Source organism: Chrysochloris asiatica, unplaced genomic scaffold, assembly GCF_000296735.1.
Source record: "Chrysochloris asiatica unplaced genomic scaffold, ChrAsi1.0 scaffold00064, whole genome shotgun sequence".
Classification (NCBI taxonomy): domain Eukaryota; kingdom Metazoa; phylum Chordata; class Mammalia; order Afrosoricida; family Chrysochloridae; genus Chrysochloris; species Chrysochloris asiatica.
The window spans coordinates 15,862,141-15,881,068 of NW_006408582.1; the positions used below are offsets into that span (position 1 = coordinate 15,862,141).

Below are 18,928 nucleotides of genomic sequence, written 5' to 3' on the forward strand. Positions count from 1 at the left end.
TCCTGCCTTCAGGCCTCTTTCAGGCCCCAAGCCACAGGACTCTTCCACAAGCTGCTGGCTGCTGAGAAGGGAGGCCAAAGGACACAAACGGGGGGACCACAGGCACACTCTTGTCAACCATCTTCACCCCTGAAGCCAGGAGCATGGGGCTGGGGGCCCTTACAATCAATTCCCCTGGAACACTGAGGTCCAGGCTTCCCCTAAAGGGAACTGGGAGAGAAAGGGAGTGTTAACTCAGTCCTGTAAACAACCCCTAGCAGCCTGCCCTGCCACAGAACTGGCCTCTGGGAGAGCAGAAGGGGCTCAAGGAATCTATGCTAACATAGCCCAAGTCCTGCCCAGTGCTAGTCCCTTCAGAGCCCTTGGACTTGGGACCCCTCTTCCTTTCCCCAACTGGTGAAAGCTTCCATGTCTTCTCACTGACTCTTCATGGCTTCCTTCTCCAGACTGGTGGTGTGACTTGCGATCAGGCTGGAGGCATCTGAGTACTTGGGGATGGGGAGGGGGCAGTACCTCCATACCAGGCTGTGTGAAGGCAGGCCAAGGATGGCTTCCACAGGGAGGCCGGGAGTCATGGGGTGGGTGGTGGGTGCCTGAGGGGAAGGGAAGCGCCCGTTGGGCGTGTGGGTTTCTGTGTGTGTCTGAATCTGTCTGTGTGTGTTTGAATCTGTCTGTTTGTGTCTGTGCTCTGGAACCACCCCCGCAGAGGAGCCGGGATGCTTCCTCGGGTGGAGGGTGCCCTGCTTTCCCATTTCCTCTCCTACTCTCTGCTCCCTCCCAGGAACCACTCCCATGGGCTGCTCTCCAGCGCAGGGCCTGGTAGCACTGGGACACAGGAGGGATGGGGCAGACCCCCAGAACTCATGACAGGAGCAAGTCTTTCGGAAGCTCAACAGGACCATAGCTTCACACTGTGCTTCAACGAAGCCCTTAGAGCAGGGGCAGCCTAGGGCCCAGGCCCTCTCAGAATTGTGTAGCCCTCTTAGAATTGCTAAGGTAGGGCACTTTCTGCCATTGGACCCTAGGAGGAGACTTGGGTGGGGGACCGTGAAGAGCAGTTTAACCAGGTGAGAAGGAGACAGGGCAGACACAGGCCAGTGAGGTGTGCCCATGTGCCAGCGCTGGAGAGGACCCGACGCGAGTGGTCCAGCAGGCACAGGGCCCAGCTGGCGTCTGTCGGGGCGCCCATCACTGACCCGTGAGAACCCGACTGCCCCTGCCAGCTCTGGCACTGCCCCCTCCCAGGCGGCCCCGCCCTAACACCCCGGGGGGCACCCCGCCCCACCGTGGCCTGGTCCGGCCCCTCCCGCCCTTTGCTCCAGTTCCCGGGCTTGGCACCTATAGTGGGGGTGCTGCCCGCCTGCCAGGCTCCGGGGCCGGGCCCACGGGAGGGTGGGGCGGCTGGGAAGCTGGCACGCTGCCCCGGGGGAGCCTCTCTCGGCAGGCGCCCGGGTGCCGCGGGGGGGAGGGGGGAACAAAGGGCTCATTCTCCCCGTGCGCAGCCGGTGGCATCGCCGGGGCGTTGGCGGAAGCCCCCGGGGCCCGGGAGGGGGCAGGCCCAGGCGGGGCCGCCGAATCACGGGCTCCTGTTTCCCGCAGGGTGCTGGAGGAGGAAACCGGCGGAGCAGCTTCCTCACTCCTCAGTTGCGCGTCTGGCGATGGCGATCAGAGGTCCTGCTGCGCTCTCCGCCGCGCTCTCCCTCCATTAGCCGCGCTACGCCGTGCTGCGCCCTTGCTGGTGCCTCTCTCCTGGGTCCTGGGATCGGCTTCCCTTTCAGGCACGACCCCCTCCCCCTGCCCCTCGGCTCCCCCTCCCCACACTCTGCCACTTCCGACCCGGGGCGCGCGTTCCCCCCGGCCCGGCTCCCTCTTTCCCTCCGGGGGCACCCGCTCCCTAGCCCCGGCCCGGCACTCCCCGCGGCGCAGCACGGAGTCTCGGCGTCCCATGGCGCAACCCACGGCCTCGGCCCAGAAGCTGGTGCGGCCGATCCGCGCCGTGTGCCGCATCCTGCAGATCCCGGAGTCCGACCCCTCCAACCTGCGGCCCTAGAGCGCCCCCGCCGCCCCGGGGGAAAGAGAGCGAGAGAGCGCTGAGCGCCGAAAGCGGGAGAACGTGCTTTTGCCCGCCGACCGGGAGGTCCCGGAGCCGGCCCATGGGGAGCGAGCGCCCTGCACCGGCCAGGACGCCCGCCGCTGCCCGCGCTGCGCCCGGCCCGTGAAGCCCAGGTAAGCTTCGAGAATTGGTCCCCACTAGGGGAGCGCTTTCTGGGGAGAATAGTAGCAGGAGTTTCAGAGGGTCAAGCCCGCGTGGCACACAGGGAGTGAATTCCGCGTATCCCTCTGGACTGGACAGTACGTCTAAAAGTTAGGATGCCCGACGGGGCTGGGCTGCGTTTGAGCGGTGGTCCCAGAAAACTCAGGCGCTCTCTCTCACTTAAGCTCTTTGGCCTCGCCTCCGGGCTTCAGACTTCACAGGGCTGGCCGAGGCGGCTGCTGGGTGAGAGCGCTGCCGCTCTGGTGCCACCTGTCATCCTGGTCCCTTGCAAGCACGTTCAATTTTCCCTCTCTTGCCTCTCTGTGGGGCCCAGCCCGCTTTCTCCGCCTCCTTCCCTCCTCCCGGGCCAGGCTGCAGTGAGTGGTGGCTGGCAGCCCTGGCACTGATGCCTGGGTTAGGGCAGCTTGACCCATTTCATATGAGGCCTCTTAATCCCCCTCTCCTAGGCTGGCTCACTCCTTCTTTTGGAGGCAGGGTTGGAGATCTCAACCCCTAGCAGTTGCCCTGGGACCCTGTTTCAGAAGTCAAGAAGCTAGGGGTTTTGGGGGCTGCTCAGGTGAAGGAAGAGATACCAGCCAACACTGGCTGGCAGCCCTCCCCAGTGACTCCCATCTGCCGGAGTTACACTTCCCACCGTATAAGCCTGGCTGGGGCTGGAAGGTGGGGGTGGGCAAGCAGCACCCGCAGATCCATGGAATGCAGTGTGGGAAGAGCTCTCTGTGAATTTCTAAGCCACTGTTTTACACAAGGGGACACTGAGACCCGGAAGAATGACATGATCTGCCCAAAGCTAAGATCTGAGCCAGAGCCGGGATCCAGACCTCTTGTCTCCCATAGCAGTGACTTTCCATTGAGCTTACTTTGGGTCCTTGCTCTTTGTACTTGTCTCATAACGTGCCACCAGGTTCCTGGTTCGGTAAGGACAGGACATGCTATTCCAAAAACAGCAGTCTTTGCTGGGGGACTCGGTCCCAGGTGGGCTGCCAGAGTCCAAAGAATTGGGGGGAAGAGGTGACCTACCCACCTTGGGAAGCACTAGAGCATCCCACTCAGGTGGGATCCTTAGAGTCACACATGGTAGGCAGCATGGTGCCCATTTGTGGGCTGACACTTGCTGTACTGGTTTGAGCTGCCTTGGTACTGCCAGGGCAGTACCCACTCTGTACTCAGTGCTTGGGGCATGTGTCCAAGGAGCTTATGCTTTGGTGGTTATGCTTCAGGGACCCCTCTGGGAGAGCCCCATGAGGACAGGAGAGTGATGGAGAGTACGCCCAGCTTCCTGAAGGACATCCCAGCTTGGCAGAAGACAGCCTCTGAGAACGGCATCGTGGGACAGGAGCTGGGTACCCTGCCACAGGATGGCCTACGCCATGGGGCGCTGTGCCTTGAAGAGCCTTCTCCCTTCTGGAGGGGCGTCCTGAGCACTCCAGACTCCTGGCTTCCCCCTGGTTTCCCTCAGGGTCCCAAGGACGCACTCCCACTGGTGGAGGGCGAGGGTCCTCGGAATGGGGAAAGGAAGACGAGCTGGCTGGGCAACAAGGAGGGGCTGCGTTGGAAGGAAGCGATGCTTGCCCATCCACTGGCATTTTGCGGGCCAGCGTGCCCACCTCGCTATGGCCCCCTGATTTCTGAGCACAGTGCTGGCCATCCCAAGAGTGACCCTGTGGCCTTCCGGCCCTTGCACTGCCCCTTCCTTCTGGAGACCAAGATCCTGGAGCGAACTCCCTTCTGGGTGCCTACCTGCTTGCCACCTTACCTAGTGTCCAGTCTGCCCCAGGAACGTCCTTGTGACTGGCCCCTTGGCCCGTACCCTTGGGTATACTCAGCAGGCCAGCCCAAAGTGCCCTCTGCCTTCAGTCTAGGCAGCAAGGTGAGTGCTAGAACAGAGTGGGTCCCTGGGGCTCTCTAGCCATGCAAGGGAGTTTAGTGGTCCTGGAACAGCCCTATCTGGGCAGTGCTAAGCTGGCTTCCATGTTGATGTCAAAATAAAGCAGTACCCAAGTACAGACCTGGTCAAATGGGCCCCATCAGCTCAGAACAGGCCCCAAAGTTACCCTCAAGCAATTTCTACTCTGAGTAACTCCATCATCTCATTGGGCCTCGCCTACCCATTCAGGAATTGACTCACTCTTGTCTTCTGAGAGCAAGGCCCTGAGAATTGAGCCTTAGAATGTGTTGGAGGCAGACAAAAACCCTGGAGACTAGGTGACTTTTCCCATAGGTGACCCTCACTTCCAGGGATGAGATGTGAAAATACTTAAAAACCATTATAGCCCAGGGCATCAAACCATTAATCAGAATAAATCCTAGACGTTTTTTGGCTGTGTAGGCATTAACCCTTTGCCTGCTAGATTGTATGGAGGTCTAAGAATTCCTGGGGAAGGATATAGCGTAGCCAAGGCAGTTGGGGATTACTCAGGAGACCCAGAGAAGTGCTGTTTATCAGCCGCATGCTAATTCTTCTGTACTTTCACAACCCTTAAAGAGTCCTGGTGGGGTGCTATAGGATAAGTACTGGACCGCCAACCACAAGGTTGGCAGTTCAAACCTGCCAGCCACTCCTCGGAAACCCTATACAAGGTCACTAAGAGTCAGAAGCGATTCGATAGCACTTCATAACAACAACAAGGCTACACAGGTGCACACCAGCTGTGTGTCAGTTCTGCCCATCCTTTAAGTACTGGGAACCAAAGCCAGCACTAGCTTAATCTTTTCCCCTTCCTTTAGGGCTTTTACCACAAGGATCCAAGCATTCTCAGGCTGGCAAAGGAGCCACTGGCATCTGCAGAAGCTGGGTTATTGAGCTTAGCCCCTGGTGGGCACTTCCAGAGAGCCGGGGAGGTAGAACGTCCTTCGTTCCACCAGAGAGATGGAGAAACAGGAGCTAACAAGCATCAGAATCTCTGCCCACTTTTCCTGGGGCACCCCGACACTGCTCCCCGCACCCCATGGCCCACTTATCCCCCAAGCCTAGTTCACACTCTTGGAAATGTCTGGGCTGTACCAGGGAGTGTGAATCTTGGGTACCAGCTGGAACCAACAGCAGCATCACGGTGCCCCTCTCCTGGACCTCCTGCCACCCAGGTGGGCTGTTGCTCATCTCACCCACCTGAGAGAGATGGGGGTCTTGGCTCTTGTGGGAAGTGCCAAGAAGGCCTAGAGGGGGGCACCAGTGGGGCAAGTGAATCCAGTGACGAAGTGAACAAGCCCCTTGGTCCCAGCGTCTGCCCTCCCAGCCACCACACCAAGCTGAAGAAGACATGGCTCACACGACACTCTGAGCAGTTTGGGTGCCTAGGTGGCTGCCCTGGGGACGAAGAGAGCACAGCTGGCCAACTCCAGCCCCTCAAGAGGGCAGGCAGTCCTGAGGTCCAGAGAGAAGTGGGCAGTCCAGCCCCCAAGCGCCCACCTGACCCTTTCCCAGGCAGTGTGGGGCAGGGGGCCAGAGGTTGGCAGGAAGTGCTGAACTCATCTATAGGGAACAAGGTGGAGACAGAGCAGCATGATGACCAGAGAGGTAAGAGGGCAGGTGAGGGGCTGACTGTAGGGGCCCCTCCTTGGGAAGGGGCAGCCAGTGCTGGGGCTTTGCAGGGAGTGGTGGGTGGGAAATTATAGGTCTTTTATGAGTGGATCGTGCCCAGTTGCCAGCTTTCCCACCTGTCTGGGAGTTCCTCAACATCAACAGGCCAACAACCTTCTAGAAGATGGTTTCTCTCTTTCCAAGCCATGGTGTGGCAGTGGCAGTGTAATGGCATGGTTAAAAGCTTGGGCTATGGAGTCAGGTTGCTTGGTTCCTGATTTACCTGACCTTGAATATGTTACCTCATCTCTCGGGGCAGCAGTTTTTTTTCATCTGTGAAATGGGAATAAAGATGGCACCTACCTTATAAAGACTTCTGCAAAGATGAAATAAAATTCACCTAAAGGGCTTTGAAGAATGCCTCGCTTGTAGGAAGCACTCAATAATGTTAGCTATTAGGATTATTTGGACCACAATTCTGTCTGGGGAATTCCTTTTGCCTCTCCTAAAGGACACCTTGCCCTGCCTCAGTAGTGGCCATTCTGTTGGACAGTTGGATCCTGGAACCTCGATTTGCATTCTCCCGGCGTTAGGGCTTTGGGCACAGCCTGGACCCGTCTGTTATGTTGTATTCTTCATGGAGGGTTCTGGCATGGCTGGCCTCAGTGTTTACAGATGACCTTAATTTCTTAGCCTTTTAGACTGCTGGGCCTGGAGCAGGACTCTTGAAGGCCTTGCCCAAGTATCCCTCCCTGCACCTGGAGTGGATCTGTCCACCCCCTCCCAGACCTCCCTGCCTGGACTGGGAAGTTGTTGGCCCCTTCGCCTTCTTGGGTTACTGCACCTGCGGCATGTGTTGAAACTCTCCAGCTTTCTCACCTTCCACCGCCCTCTGTTCACATTGGGATTAGCTCTTTACACTGTCCCACAGCCAGTGGTATCACTAAGCTCAAGTAGAGCCATCCAAACTCTACACTGGCTGGATCCTCTACTTGTGGCAGGACAATTGCCCTAACTGCCCCCAGCCTCAGGCTTAGCATACCCTTCTTCTTGGCTCTTCAGACCAGAGAAGGGCATTCTCAGGCTCCTTGCTCAGACTTTCTTCTTCTTCTTCTTTTTTTAAGCTTCTAGTAGAATAAGCACTGGACTGAAAGGTCGTTTGAACTGCAAGGTCAAGTGGTTCAAACTCACCATCCGCTCCTCGGAAACCCTAGACAGGGTCACTGTGAGTCGGAACTGACTTGACAGCATTTAACAACAACAGTTGGCTGGTCCACTCTTGCTAGTTCTGAATTAAGTCTCATAGGCCTGTGGCTAGGCACTGGATATTCTCTGTGTGTGGAGAGGGTGAAGGCTAAGGCAGGGGCTGAGCTGCCCAGGAAGCCCAGACTCCTGACCAACTACATTGTTCTCCCAGGACCCCGAGATGGCAGGGCCAGCCTCCAGGATGAAGGGCTTGAGGACAGAACTTGCCCACCTCCCCCAGCAGGCGTCTCTCAATGTCAAAGCTGTGCTCAGGCAGCTGGAGAGGTGGGAGGGCTGGCCTGCCACTCCCAGCACGTGCAGAGGTGAGCCCCTGGCTCCTGGGTAGCCCCAGCACCCTCCCATCAGGGCCCTCTTCTCACCTCCCTCTGCCCTGTTTCCAGATTGCCTCTGAAAGGGAAGCAGCAGCTGGAGGAGGACTCAACAGCCAGCTCCGAGGAGGGACTGTCTGGCTTGGAGGCTAGGCTCAGCATCAGCCTTGCCAAGCACCTGCTAAGTGGTTTGGGAGACCGATTGTGCCGCCTGCTCAGGAGGGAGCGGGAGGCCCTGGCCTGGGCGCAGAGGAAAGGTGAGCAGAATCCACGAGCACTCGGGACACCAAGTGTTTTCTGAAGGACCATGGGACCTGCCGAGATGGGAAGGGAGGTGGGATTGTCTTATTTCTCCCCTCTCTCACCAATGCTGCCATTTCATATTCCTGCCCACCTCGAAGAAGAGTTTCTGCCGTACTTTACTGTCATTCCCGACTCATGCCCATTGTCAGCATGGCTTATGAAGTTTCTGACTTGGGTTGGGGATGTTGGGAATGTGCAAAACTTGGTCCAGCTTAGCTGTTTAAGAGCTTTTGGTCTTGTTGGGAAAACAAGACTGAGGTCCATATGTGTGATAGAGCATTCAGAGGTGGGCAATTCCCAGGACTGTGTGTAGCTGAGGAAGGTTGGGGTGGTGAGGTATGGTCCTAGGAAGCTGGTAAACTTGGGGTGATCTTCGAGATTAGTAGAGCATCAGGTATTCAAAGTTCTGGCTCCAGGCTTACCCCTACTGCTTCCCTTGAAGGGCATCTCTGGTCCTGTCCCTCCTTGGATGGATGGAGGGTCACTGGTGGCTCCCTCATGCCCCAGAAAGTTCAGTCCCCTCACATTGCATCAACAGACTCCTCTTCACCTTCTACCTTCCCTCACACGCACCCTGGATTCCAGGCACACCACACCACCACCCTTCCCGGATCACCTAGGCCTGTCCATACCCTCAGGCCTTGGCACTTGCTGATCCCTCTTTCTGGAATAACCTTCTCCTCCCTTTCTGCCTGGTGAATGATACACTTACTCATCATTTGGGGCTCACTTGCTCCCGCCCTCAGCCTTCCATTGAATTTTTATTCTCTAGCACCAGGACCTGGTTCCTTAATCATTGGCATGTGAGCCCTGGAGGGCAGGGACCCAGTCCCCATCAGCTCTCAGTGACACAGGACACAGCAAGTGATAGGTTCTTGTTGAATGAATTAATGAGTGTAAACTCAGTGGTATCTCTTCCAGCAGCCAATGAAACCTTAGTCTGAAATGTTGCTCTTTTAAAACAAATCCATCCTTTTGGGTGAGGGAAGAAGTACCCTCCTCAAGTTTCCTCTTTTAGTATACAAAGTTCCCTAGAGGAAAACACACCTGAACAGTTACCACACTTTGCCACTTCTAGTAGTGCACAGGGCTTGGGAGAGAGAGAGGTGGACTGGGGAAGAGGAAGTGGTGGGGGGAGTGTAGGCCTCCACTGTTCCTGGAAAGAGTTTGCTGGAGAGGATGGTGTTGCAGCAAGGTTCTTGAAAGAAGCTGCTAGAGAAGCAAGGGATATCTATCAATGAGCTTGTCTGCCTTTTTCCTTGGGTGGCCCCTCAGTGAAAACAGCCACCTGCTTCTCCTCAGCCCTGCTTAGGTCCTCAAAAGGGGTCAGTTTGCTTAGACCTCTGACCCTGTGCTCTCCTGTGGTCACCAGGACAGGCGCCAACTGCTACAGAGGACAACCCAGGTATTCTGCGCAGTTGCAGCCGCTGCCAACATGGACTTTTCAACACTCACTGGAGATGCCCCCACTGCAGCCATCGACTGTGTGTTGCCTGTGGTCGAGTGGTGGGTGCTGGGAGGGCCAGGGAGAAATCAGGTAAGAAAGGAGCTGGGGGCCCAGGTGTGAAGGTTGGGGAAGGGATGGAGGTCTCTGTTGAACTGTTGTAAAGTTTGTAGCCACTTCTTTGCTGCCTCTCCCCATCACCTCCTAGCCCCAGCCTCAGCCACCCTTGCTGTTGTTGTTATGTGCCGTTGAGTCCGTTCCCACTCATAGCAACCCTATACAGAATGTCCTGGTGTGGCGCTGTGGGTTAATGCGCTGAACTGCAAGCTTGCTTTGAACTGCAGGTCGATGGTTCAAGCTTACCAGCTGCTCCTTGGAAACCCTATATAGGGTCACTATGAGTTGGTACCGACTCAAGGGCACTTAACAACAAACAACAAGGAGCAGCTGGTGAATTTGAATCGCTGACCTCGCAGTTCAAGTCGACCTTTTGGTCCAGTGCTTATCCTACAGTGCCACACTAGAACTCCTAATACCCCTTAAAGTAAACCTTCCCCTCTCCCCAGGTCAGAGAACTCAGCCTGTGTCCTTGCCCACACTTACAAAAAAGTAGATACTTAACTAGATGCCTCCCACTTTGTTCAATTTTACATTTTTAAACCCTGCAACAGTGTGAGGTGGATAATAATGCCTCCATTTTACTGACTACAAAAACAACAACTCAGAGAGGTTGAGTGACTTTGCCAAGGCCACTCAGGTTGTTGCTGCCTGGGTTTTAGAGTGAGATCTTCTGATTTCGTCCTGTCCTTTCCACAGCTGTCAGTTTCACCCCTTAATTCAACTAAGTCACTGGAGGGCTTGAAATTTCCCAGCGTTCCTGTTCCAGGGTCAAATCAGTTTCAGAACGCTCTATTCCATATGGCTATCCAGGAGCTGTGCAATGTGCTCCAGGTTATTAAAGACTGCATTTGTCAAGCAAAGAAGCGTATTAAACTATTTAATCGAAGTTTTCCCAAAAGTCTTTGCTGTGTACAGATTTTTGAGCCCCCTAATTTAGATATCACATCCTTGACCTAGTTCCCTGCACTTCACCTTGGTTACCTTGGTTTCCTGACCTGCAGCTTCTCTCTTCCCACCCCACAGGCTCTCGGGAACTGTCCACGGAGGAGTGTGCCCAGGAGGCTGGGCACAGTGCCTGTTCTCTGATGCTGACCCAGTTTGTCTCTAGCCAGGGTGAGCCATCTTGAAGGGGTGTGGAGTGCAGTGGTCAGTTCCTACTGGAGGCCAGTTTCCTTTCTCTCCCTTCACCCCAGTCCCAACCCCTCCTAGTTGGTGAAGCATAGCTGCACTGGGATAGCTCCTGGTCCCCATTTACCACCAAACTCTTATTTCCCCTCTCCACCCTGCAGTTTTGGTAGAACTGAGCACTGCAATGCACCAGGTCTGGGTCAAGTTTGACATTCGGGGGCACTGCCCCTGCCAAGCTGATGCCCGGGTATGGACCTCTGGAGATGGGAACCAGCAGGTAAGAATCAGGCAAGAGACAAGTGACAGAGACATACCTAGTGGGTCTCAGGAGTAGGTAGTGTGTGTACAAATTACTAACTTGGCAAGAATTTGGTGATTTTTCTTTCTTTCTTTTTAAAATACTATTGTATTGTGTTTTCAGTGACGGTTTACACAGTAGCTTAGGTTAGGTTACCATTCAACAATTTCTATACAAGTTGTTCAGTGACATTGGTGACATTCTTCACACTGTGTGAGCATTCTCATTATTTCCATTCTGGTGGTTCCATTGGATGCTTTTTTTTTATGGGGACTTGGAAGCGGAGTGAAGTCAGGCCACTTCCCTGCCTTTCCCTGGGGATTAGGATCCACACACTGGAGTTCCAGCATTTTCCCCAGCTCACTCCTCACTCAGAGCCATTCCTGTCTCCCAGTCTGCCCACTTGTGCATATTTTAGCTTAACACTTGTTCCATCATGACAGAGCTGTTATTGGTGTGTGCCAGAGCACGGTTCCTTCAGGCGAAGCCTTGGCAGTCTTCCCTGAACCTAGCACATAGTGGGTGCTCAATGTGCACTTTTGGAAGTTTCCATAAAATAGATTTTTTTATTATAAAACTTGTTAGTTCAACAAATATTCTGTCTACCCTACCCTGATGTACTACCTACACATTGTAGAAAATTTAGGAACTACAGACTAATATAGGGAAGAAAAATAACAAGATGTTTAATGCCGCCACTAGCATTTTGAGATATTTCTTTCCGGTATTTTGTCTCTATGTCTATTTACATCTGTTTTAGCATAGAGGGGCATTGGTGACACGGTGGTTAAGCGCTTGGCTGCTAACTGAAAGGTTGGTGGTTCAAATCCACCTATGTGGGAGAAAGATGCACAGTCTTGGCAGTTCTTAGTGTCTGAGGCAGTTCTATTCTGTCATATAGGGACACTATGAGTTGGAATCGATTGGACAGCAATGGATTTCATTTTAGCATACTTCAGACTCAATTGTGCTTAGAATTCCCTAACCAACTTTTTTCTACCTAACATCCTATCATATACTACTTACTCTTGGTGAACATAATTTTAGGACAGTGTAAGAAAAAGTCAATTTTTAATACTGGTCAATTTAACTTAATTTAGTTGCATTTGCCATTTTAAAATCTCTGGTTGGGCTGGGGGGGTGGCGGTGGATGTGTTTACTAGAAGGAGCCAACAGAGAAAACTTCCCCAACTCCACACTCTTCCTGCAACAGAGATATCAACAGGACCAAGGACATCAAAGAAGGTGAGCAGCCCCCTGCGCTCTTGGATTTGAGGGAGAGAGGGTGGGGAACAGGTGGTGGTAACCCCAGCCCCAATAATCTCTATCACTCCTCTCAAGTCATTCTAGACTAAAAACAATCAAAACAAAATCTAAGATAAGCCCAGCACACAGCCCTGGCCCCCGGGGTCTCTGGATCTTCCGTTCTGAGTCCCTTTTTTCTAGAAATTTTGGAGCTGCCTTAGGAGTGGGAGGCAGGGTAACGGGAGCAGAGTGAGACCGGTAGATGCCAGTGTGGAGAGAGAAGACCTGACCAGGAGATGACGTAGGAGCACTGTGGGCAATGGAGCCCCGAGGGGAAAGTCAGGGGTTCAATGTGAAGCCCCCCCCCCCATCTCCTCCGCAACAGAGATCCCAGACTCCACAGAAACCCCGGCTGAGGACCGTGCAGGCCGAGGGCCCCTGCCTTGTCCTTCTCTCTGCGAACTGCTGGCCTCCACTGCTGTCAAACTCTGCTTGGGGCACGAGAGGATACACATGGCCTTTGCCCCTGTCACTCCGGCCCTGCCCAGCGTGAGCAAGGGCATGGAGGGAGGACTGGGAGCTGGGGGATCAGAGGCTGCACTGGGTGTCCCTGATGGCTTGGGTCAATCTGAGCCTTTCTGCCTCTCCATCTCTCCCTCCCCACAGGATGACCGCATAACCAACATCCTAGACAGCATCATTGCACAGGTAGTGGAGCGGAAGATCCAGGAGAAGGCCTTGGGGCCAGGGCTTCGGGCTGGACCGGGCCTGCGCAAGGGCTTGGGCCTACCCCTCTCACCAGTACGGCCCAGACTGCCTCCTCCTGGGGCTTTGCTGTGGCTTCAGGAGCCCAGGCCTCGGAGCGGTTTCCACCTTTTCCAGGAGCACTGGAGGCAGGGCCAGGTGAGGCTATTCCCCCTGCCCCCCATCACTATTTGGCTTACCCCTCAGGGCCATGGAGCAGACCCAGTTGCCTAGAGGGAACAGCAGGGCCTGATCCTCATGCTTCTCTTTGCAACATACCCCAGGCTGGCCATGGTGGGCACCCCTCCACCTTCCATTCTGTGCCTCCTTACTTTCTCCACTCTCCATCACAGCCCGTGTTGGTGTCCGGGATTCAGAAGACACTTCGAGGCAACCTTTGGGGGATGGAAGCTCTTGGGGCACTTGGAGGACAGGTGCAGGCGCTGATGCCCCTCCGGTCTCCTCAGCCCACAAGCCTGGGCAGCACAACATTCTGGGAAGGTTTCTCCCGTCCTGAGAGTAAGTATCCCCGAGTTGGGCTAGAGGGAGCTGGGAGCCCTAGCTTAGCAGAGTCCCAGAGTGCCCCTGGCGATAGCTGGAAGCAGGACTCATTTGTTGCTACCGCTATGGCAGCGGTCTCTTGCTGGAACAAGGAGGTTCCTCCCTGGGCCAACGGCCATTCTGTCTTTTCCGACAGTTCGCCCAAAGTCAGATGAGGGCTCCATCCTCCTGCTGCACAGAACGCTGGGGGAAGAGGACACCAGCAGGTGTGTATAGTACCAAGGGGTAGCCCTGCTGCCCAGCAACTGCCTGCCCTTCTGTCCAACCCTGTCCCTCCTCTTTCATGATCCCTCCATCTGTGATACTATGTGTGTGCTCTGGGGTGACCCCAGTGGTGATGGTGAGCTTTGATGAGGTGTCTGGTGCCTGGAGTGGGTCTGCTAGGTATGACCCTCTCCCCCCATAGGGTGGAGAACCTAGCTGCCAGCCTGCCACTCCCAGAGTACTGTGCCCGCCACGGCAAACTCAACCTGGCTTCCTACCTCCCGCCGGGCCCTGCCCTGTGTCCACTGGAGCCCCAGCTCTGGGCAGCATATGGTGAGTGCTGGGCACCAAGTCCACTCCACTCACACTTACTCCTTAGCCCTGTGCCCTGCCATCACTAGGCCTATCCTATGTGTGTCTGTGCCAAGGCTCTGGGGCCTTAAGTGCTTCTATCGAATTCCCCAATTGTCCTTTCTCCACTTTCCTACAGGTATAAGCCCACACCGTGGACACCTGGGGACCAAGAATCTATCTGTGGAGGTGACTGACCTGGTCAGTATCTTGGTGTATGCTGAGGCACCACTGCCAACCTGGCACCGGGTACAGAAAGGTAGGTGTTTGACTGGAGAAAAGAGTGGGATAGACGGCAGATGCATGGTGTCTCTCTGCCCGTGCTGAGCATTCTCTCTCCCGCAGATTTCCTCTCAGGCCTGGATGGGGAGGGGCTCTGGTCTCCAGGCAGCCAGGTCAGCACCGTGTGGCACGTGTTCCGAGCACAGGATGCCCAGCGTATCCGCCGCTTTCTCCAGATGGTGAGGAGGAAGCTGGGGAGCCCATTCCTTCGCCCTACTCAGTCCCCACACTCCTGGGGTGGAGCTCCTAGACTGAGAAACCCAAGTGCTCTATATGAACATGTGCTGCCCAAAGTCATGCTCAGCCCCAATCCCTCAGGCGAGCTGGACAGGCCCATTTCATATAGACAGGTACAGAAAAGGCAGACTGGGCCCCAGTTATGTGATGGGGAGAGTTTGAGAAAGCAGTGTTGGGGCCTGATGATACAACGGAAGCAATACGATTGCTTCTTGGGTGCCCGCCACAAGCTAGGCATTGTGCCAAGAACCTTCAGCACATCATCTTATTTAATTGTCGCAATCACCCTCTGAGGTGGGTACGGCTAACCCCATTTTTCAGATGAGAAAACAGGTTCTGTGGTAGAGCTGGGATCTGAGCCCATGTTTGTCCCACCTCAGGGTCACTATACTGTGCTCCTGGAGGAGGCAGTCTCCCCTTCATGGGTGCTGGGTGGGGACTAGAAGAAAGTCAGAAGAAGCCCCTCTCAGATTTCATCCTTTTCCATCATCTATACGTGTAGTTGTTACGAGTCGGGCTACTAACCTCAAGGTCAGCAGTTTGAAACTACCAGTGGTCCCTTGGGAGAAAGATGAGGCTTTCTGCTCCCATTAAAGATTTACACTTTCGGAAACCCTATGCAGGGTTGCTATGAGTCGGAACCGACTCCACGGCACATAATATCCACCACCACCACACCTTATGAGAGACTTCCTGGAGAAGGGGCAAATAAGGAAGTGTCAGCAAATAAAGGAGCTGAGGGAAGAAGCATGGCAGGTGGAGGTAGAGACTGGTCTAGGGAAGGAGATGATGTGGGGGTGGGTAGAAGAGGAAAGAAGTAGGGAATTCCAGAGAGCTAGGGAGGTTGTTGTTGTTATATGCCATGGAGTCGGTTCTGACTCATAGCGACCCTGTACAGGGTTTGCGAGGCTGTAAATCTTTACGGGAGCAGAAAGCCTCATCTTTCTCCCGTGGAACAGCTGGTAGTTTCGAACTGCTGACCGTGAGGTTTGCAGCCTGATTCGTAACTACTACGCTACCAGAGGGGCAGGAACAGTAGTTCCAAAGTCCAGCTGAGCTCTGAATATCCTGGGGGAAAGCCTTCTACAAGTGCCCACCCTCCTAAGGCAGGCACGCATGCACACAAACACACACACACCATAGCTGTTGTCCAACACCACCCTCCCGCCCACAGGCACACACATCTACAGACACATCTAGAAACACACACATCAATAGATGCACATACAGATGTTGGAATGTACAGAGAGGAGCAGACAGAAGCATACCTTCATAAATAGATGGCCTAATCTAGTCTGGGTGTGACTGGCTATGATCTAGGTGGCCCTGGGAAGTCCTGTATGGCCAGCCCAGGGTGACTCATGGAGAAGGTCTGAGGGCTTATTCTCACTGGGTGGACCTGGGAACACTGCTCTAGCTCCAGGGTGAACTTGAACCTCAGAGGGCAAAGCAATCTTGGCATCTGGCTGGGGTTGCCCTGGGGTCCAACCTGCCTCACCAGCCAGTTTCTCCTCCGTAGCCAAGTCTGGTAGCCCTGAGCATAGGGGCAATGACTGAGGTCCTAGCTGAATGAGGCTGGTGACCAGTTGGAGCATTATGCTGTTGTTCACCTCTGTAGGTGTTCCCCAAACACTTCCTCCTCTGGCTTTCACGAGTCCAAGCCTGCCTAAAAAGCTCCCGATTCTGGTTGGGTTGGTGAAGCCCCCTCATACCTGTGCATGCTCCAGAGGCTGCAGCCTGGACAGGCATGCCTGTCCACCCACCGGGAGTTGTCTTCCTGTGTAGCCTTGCCTTTACTGGATCTTAGAAGAACCTAATGAATGCTCTGAATTGTCTCACCAGGGACTTACAACTCCCTACTCACTCATGATTTAGCACACAATTCAGGACGTTCACAGGGGCTCCAGGTTAAGACCTCCTGGTGTAGATGCTTATGAACTGGGATTATTTAGGTTGTCTTCCTGGGGTTTGGAGTAAGGAGTACCATCAAAAGCGGGTACAGAATGGTCAGGGACACAGAGATTATTTAAAAACCTTAAAGTGTTGCCTAGTTGATTATGACTCATGGCAACTCCATATGTGTCAGAGTAGAACTATGTAACATAGGGCTTTCAGTGACTGGTTTTTTTGGAATTAAATCACTAGACCTTTCTCCAAGGTACCTTTGGATGAACTCGAACCCCCAACCTTTTGTATAGCAGCCCAGTGGGTTAATCATTTGCACTACTTAGGAGGGGACTCCATTAAAGGTTCTAGTCCTAAGAAAGGAGTCCTGGTGTGGTGCTGCAGGTTAATGCCCTGGACTGACTGCAAGATCGGTTTGAACTGCAAAGTTGGCAGCTCAAGCTCACCAGGTACTCCTCAGAAACCCTATAAAGGGCCACTATGAGTCGGAACCAACTCAACAGCACTTAACAGCAACAGTCCTAAGAAAAGCAGGGATTTAGTCCCCTCTGGCTCAAAACTCTCAATCCTTTCCTTTAAGCTCCTAGCCAGATCCATTCAACCAGTCTGAGCTGCCCCAGCTCTTGTCTCCCACCCCTGCCAGTCCTTCAAGACTCAAGATGCATCAGCTCTTTGCTATGCCCATTTCCTTGGGGTAAAAGTGCGCTGGTGGCACTGTAAGATAAGCAGCACTGGATTGCTAATTGCAAGGTTAACAGTTCAAACTCACTAGCTGGGCCTCAGCAACTCTGTACAGGGTCACTATGAGTGATGGCAGGTTTTTGTTTTGTTTTTTAACCCTGGGAAATCCATGTTTTTGGTCCTCTAGCAGCCTTGCCCTCCCTTCCCACCCCTTGCTCATTCATCCTTCTCTTCTTTTAGGTGTACCCTGCTGGGGCAGGCACCCTGGAGCCAGGCACCCCTGGGAGCTGCTACCTTGATGCAGGGCTGCGGCGGCGCCTAAGGGAGGAGTGGGGTGTGAACTGCTGGACCCTGCTGCAGGCCCCCGGAGAGGCCGTGTTGGTGCCTGCAGGGGCCCCGCACCAGGTGCTTCCCTAGTGGGCCAGGTCTTGTGGAGAGATCAGAACGGCAGAGGCAGCAAGAACATTTATAGGGCATTCTCTGCCCAGTTATAGCCTCATCCCTCTCAAAGCTCAGAGAGCGGGAATGCACATCCCCACTGTAGAGAAGCAGTAATGGAGAAGTTGAATGTCTTCTTGATGCCATCGAGTTAAGCTGGGATTCGACCGAGAGATCTGAGTCTCATCCTGGCCCCTTCAGCATGCTAGAGTGTCTTGCGTCCTTGGATGCCATTCTACCTGTGCCCTTGCTGGCATCTTCTTAGTCTAGTTTTGGCCAAGCCCTTTGGGGGTGCCTGGTGCTGTACTGAGGACTCTGCTGAGAGCTGGGTGGGTTATTCTATAGGAATGAGACCTCACGCCATGTCCTCCTGGCACAGGTTCAGGGCCTCGTCAGTACAGTCAGTGTCACCCAGCACTTCCTGTCCCCCGAGACATCGGCCCTCTCTGCTCAGCTGTGCCACCAGGGACCCAGCCTGCCCCCTGACTGCCGCCTGCTTTATGCCCAGGTGAGTGTGACACTGGCCAGGGTGGGAATGAGCTGTCCAAGCCTTTGCCTGTCAGGGTCTGCCTTTCAGGGCCCAGCTGGGGCATGCATAGATCAGCTCTATGGCAAGAGACAGCTGGCTGGGCGGAGGAAGGGCATCTTTCTGAGTGGGACGGTGGAGGGCCCTGAACCCCAGGGCCAGGCCAGAGAATATGACTGAACTCTCCATGTCCTCTCTTTCTCCTAGATGGACTGGGCCGTGTTCCAAGCAGTGAAGGTGGCTGTGGGAACATTACAAGAGGCTAAATAGGGGGATCTCAGGTGTCTGGGGTAGGAGTGAGGAACAGGTAGATGTGGTGCTCAGTTAGGAACAGCTTCAGCAAGGAGAGATGCTTACAGACTTGGGGATTCTCAGTCAATTCCCACAAACACCAACCTGGGCACAAACAGGGCACCTCATCCCACGCTCCTGTCTTGAGCACTAAAGCCAACAACCATAATACCACCAAAGCTCCCACCTGCCCTTCATGAGGCTGGGACCTACTCTGCCCCCAGGCTCCTCTTCATGGTACGGGGCCCACATGGGATGATGGGCTCCTTCCCACTCCTACCCACAACCCAGGAGAAAAACAGCTCTTCCTTGGGGGACCTTGGGAATCCTTCTGGCTTTAGCAATACCTCCTATCTCTACCCCCATCTGTGCCCTGAGCTCTGCCTATACCACCCTCCTCCTCAGTGGGCTCTTGGGCAGCCTTTTGCACTACAGGGAATGCTGGGAAAGGGGCCCTTTAAATCTGTCCTCTCACCAAAGAGCTGTGGAGTGTGGGGAGGAGATGGGATCAGGGGATTTCCTAGGCTGGGTTAGAGGGAGTGATTTGGGCGATGCCACCCGCCCTGCCTGTGCTCCCCACCCTCCTCACTCTTTCAAGATTTCCATTAAAGTCTGTTTTGTGAATGCTGCCAGTGTGGTTGGCACTGCTCATGCAGGCCACGTGGTCTGGGGAAGGAGGGCAGACATGCAAATCTGCTCTGGAGCAAGGGCAAATGGAATGGGATGGAGGGGGGGAGGGGGGAGCTGGGGGGCCTGGGTACCAGAGACCTCCAACACTTCTGCCTGCTCTTCTCCTGGGGG

At 54.6% G+C, this 18,928-nt stretch overlaps 1 protein-coding gene across 2 annotated transcripts; it reads left to right on the top strand.

Moving 5' to 3' along the window:
- Nucleotides 1–995: 995 nt before the first annotated feature.
- Nucleotides 996–18,106, top strand: HR (hair growth associated). 2 transcript variants are annotated; one of them, XM_006864404.1, is made up of 19 exons: nt 996–2,226; nt 3,496–4,145; nt 5,003–5,792; nt 7,213–7,363; nt 7,442–7,626; nt 9,045–9,209; nt 10,260–10,349; nt 10,526–10,641; nt 11,826–11,907; nt 12,293–12,456; nt 12,574–12,810; nt 13,005–13,170; nt 13,349–13,418; nt 13,619–13,749; nt 13,907–14,026; nt 14,113–14,228; nt 17,113–17,277; nt 17,690–17,818; nt 18,044–18,106. In XM_006864404.1, the coding sequence occupies exons 2-19, from the start codon at nt 3,534–3,536 to the stop codon at nt 18,104–18,106; spliced, it is 3,552 nt and encodes a 1,183-aa protein (XP_006864466.1). In that variant the 5' UTR covers nt 996–2,226; nt 3,496–3,533. The 2 variants fall into 2 exon arrangements, with proteins under 2 accessions (XP_006864466.1, XP_006864467.1); XM_006864405.1 differs by lacking the exons at nt 996–2,226; nt 17,113–17,277 and having other exon boundaries at nt 3,534–4,145.
- The last annotated feature ends 822 nt before the right edge of the window (nt 18,107–18,928 follow it).

What these genes read in the sequence shown, in the direction of transcription:
- HR (XM_006864404.1), top strand. Translation starts at nt 3,534, where the DNA reads ATGGAGAGTACGCCCAGCTTCCTGAAGGACATCCCAGCTTGGCAGAAG. An exon ending in CCTTCAGTCTAGGCAGCAAG is followed by an intron (nt 4,146 to 5,002) that starts GTGAGTGCTAGA and finishes CCCTTCCTTTAG; the next exon opens with GGCTTTTACCACAAGGATCC. An exon ending in AGGTTTCTCCCGTCCTGAGA is followed by an intron (nt 13,171 to 13,348) that starts GTAAGTATCCCC and finishes CTTTTCCGACAG; the next exon opens with TTCGCCCAAAGTCAGATGAG.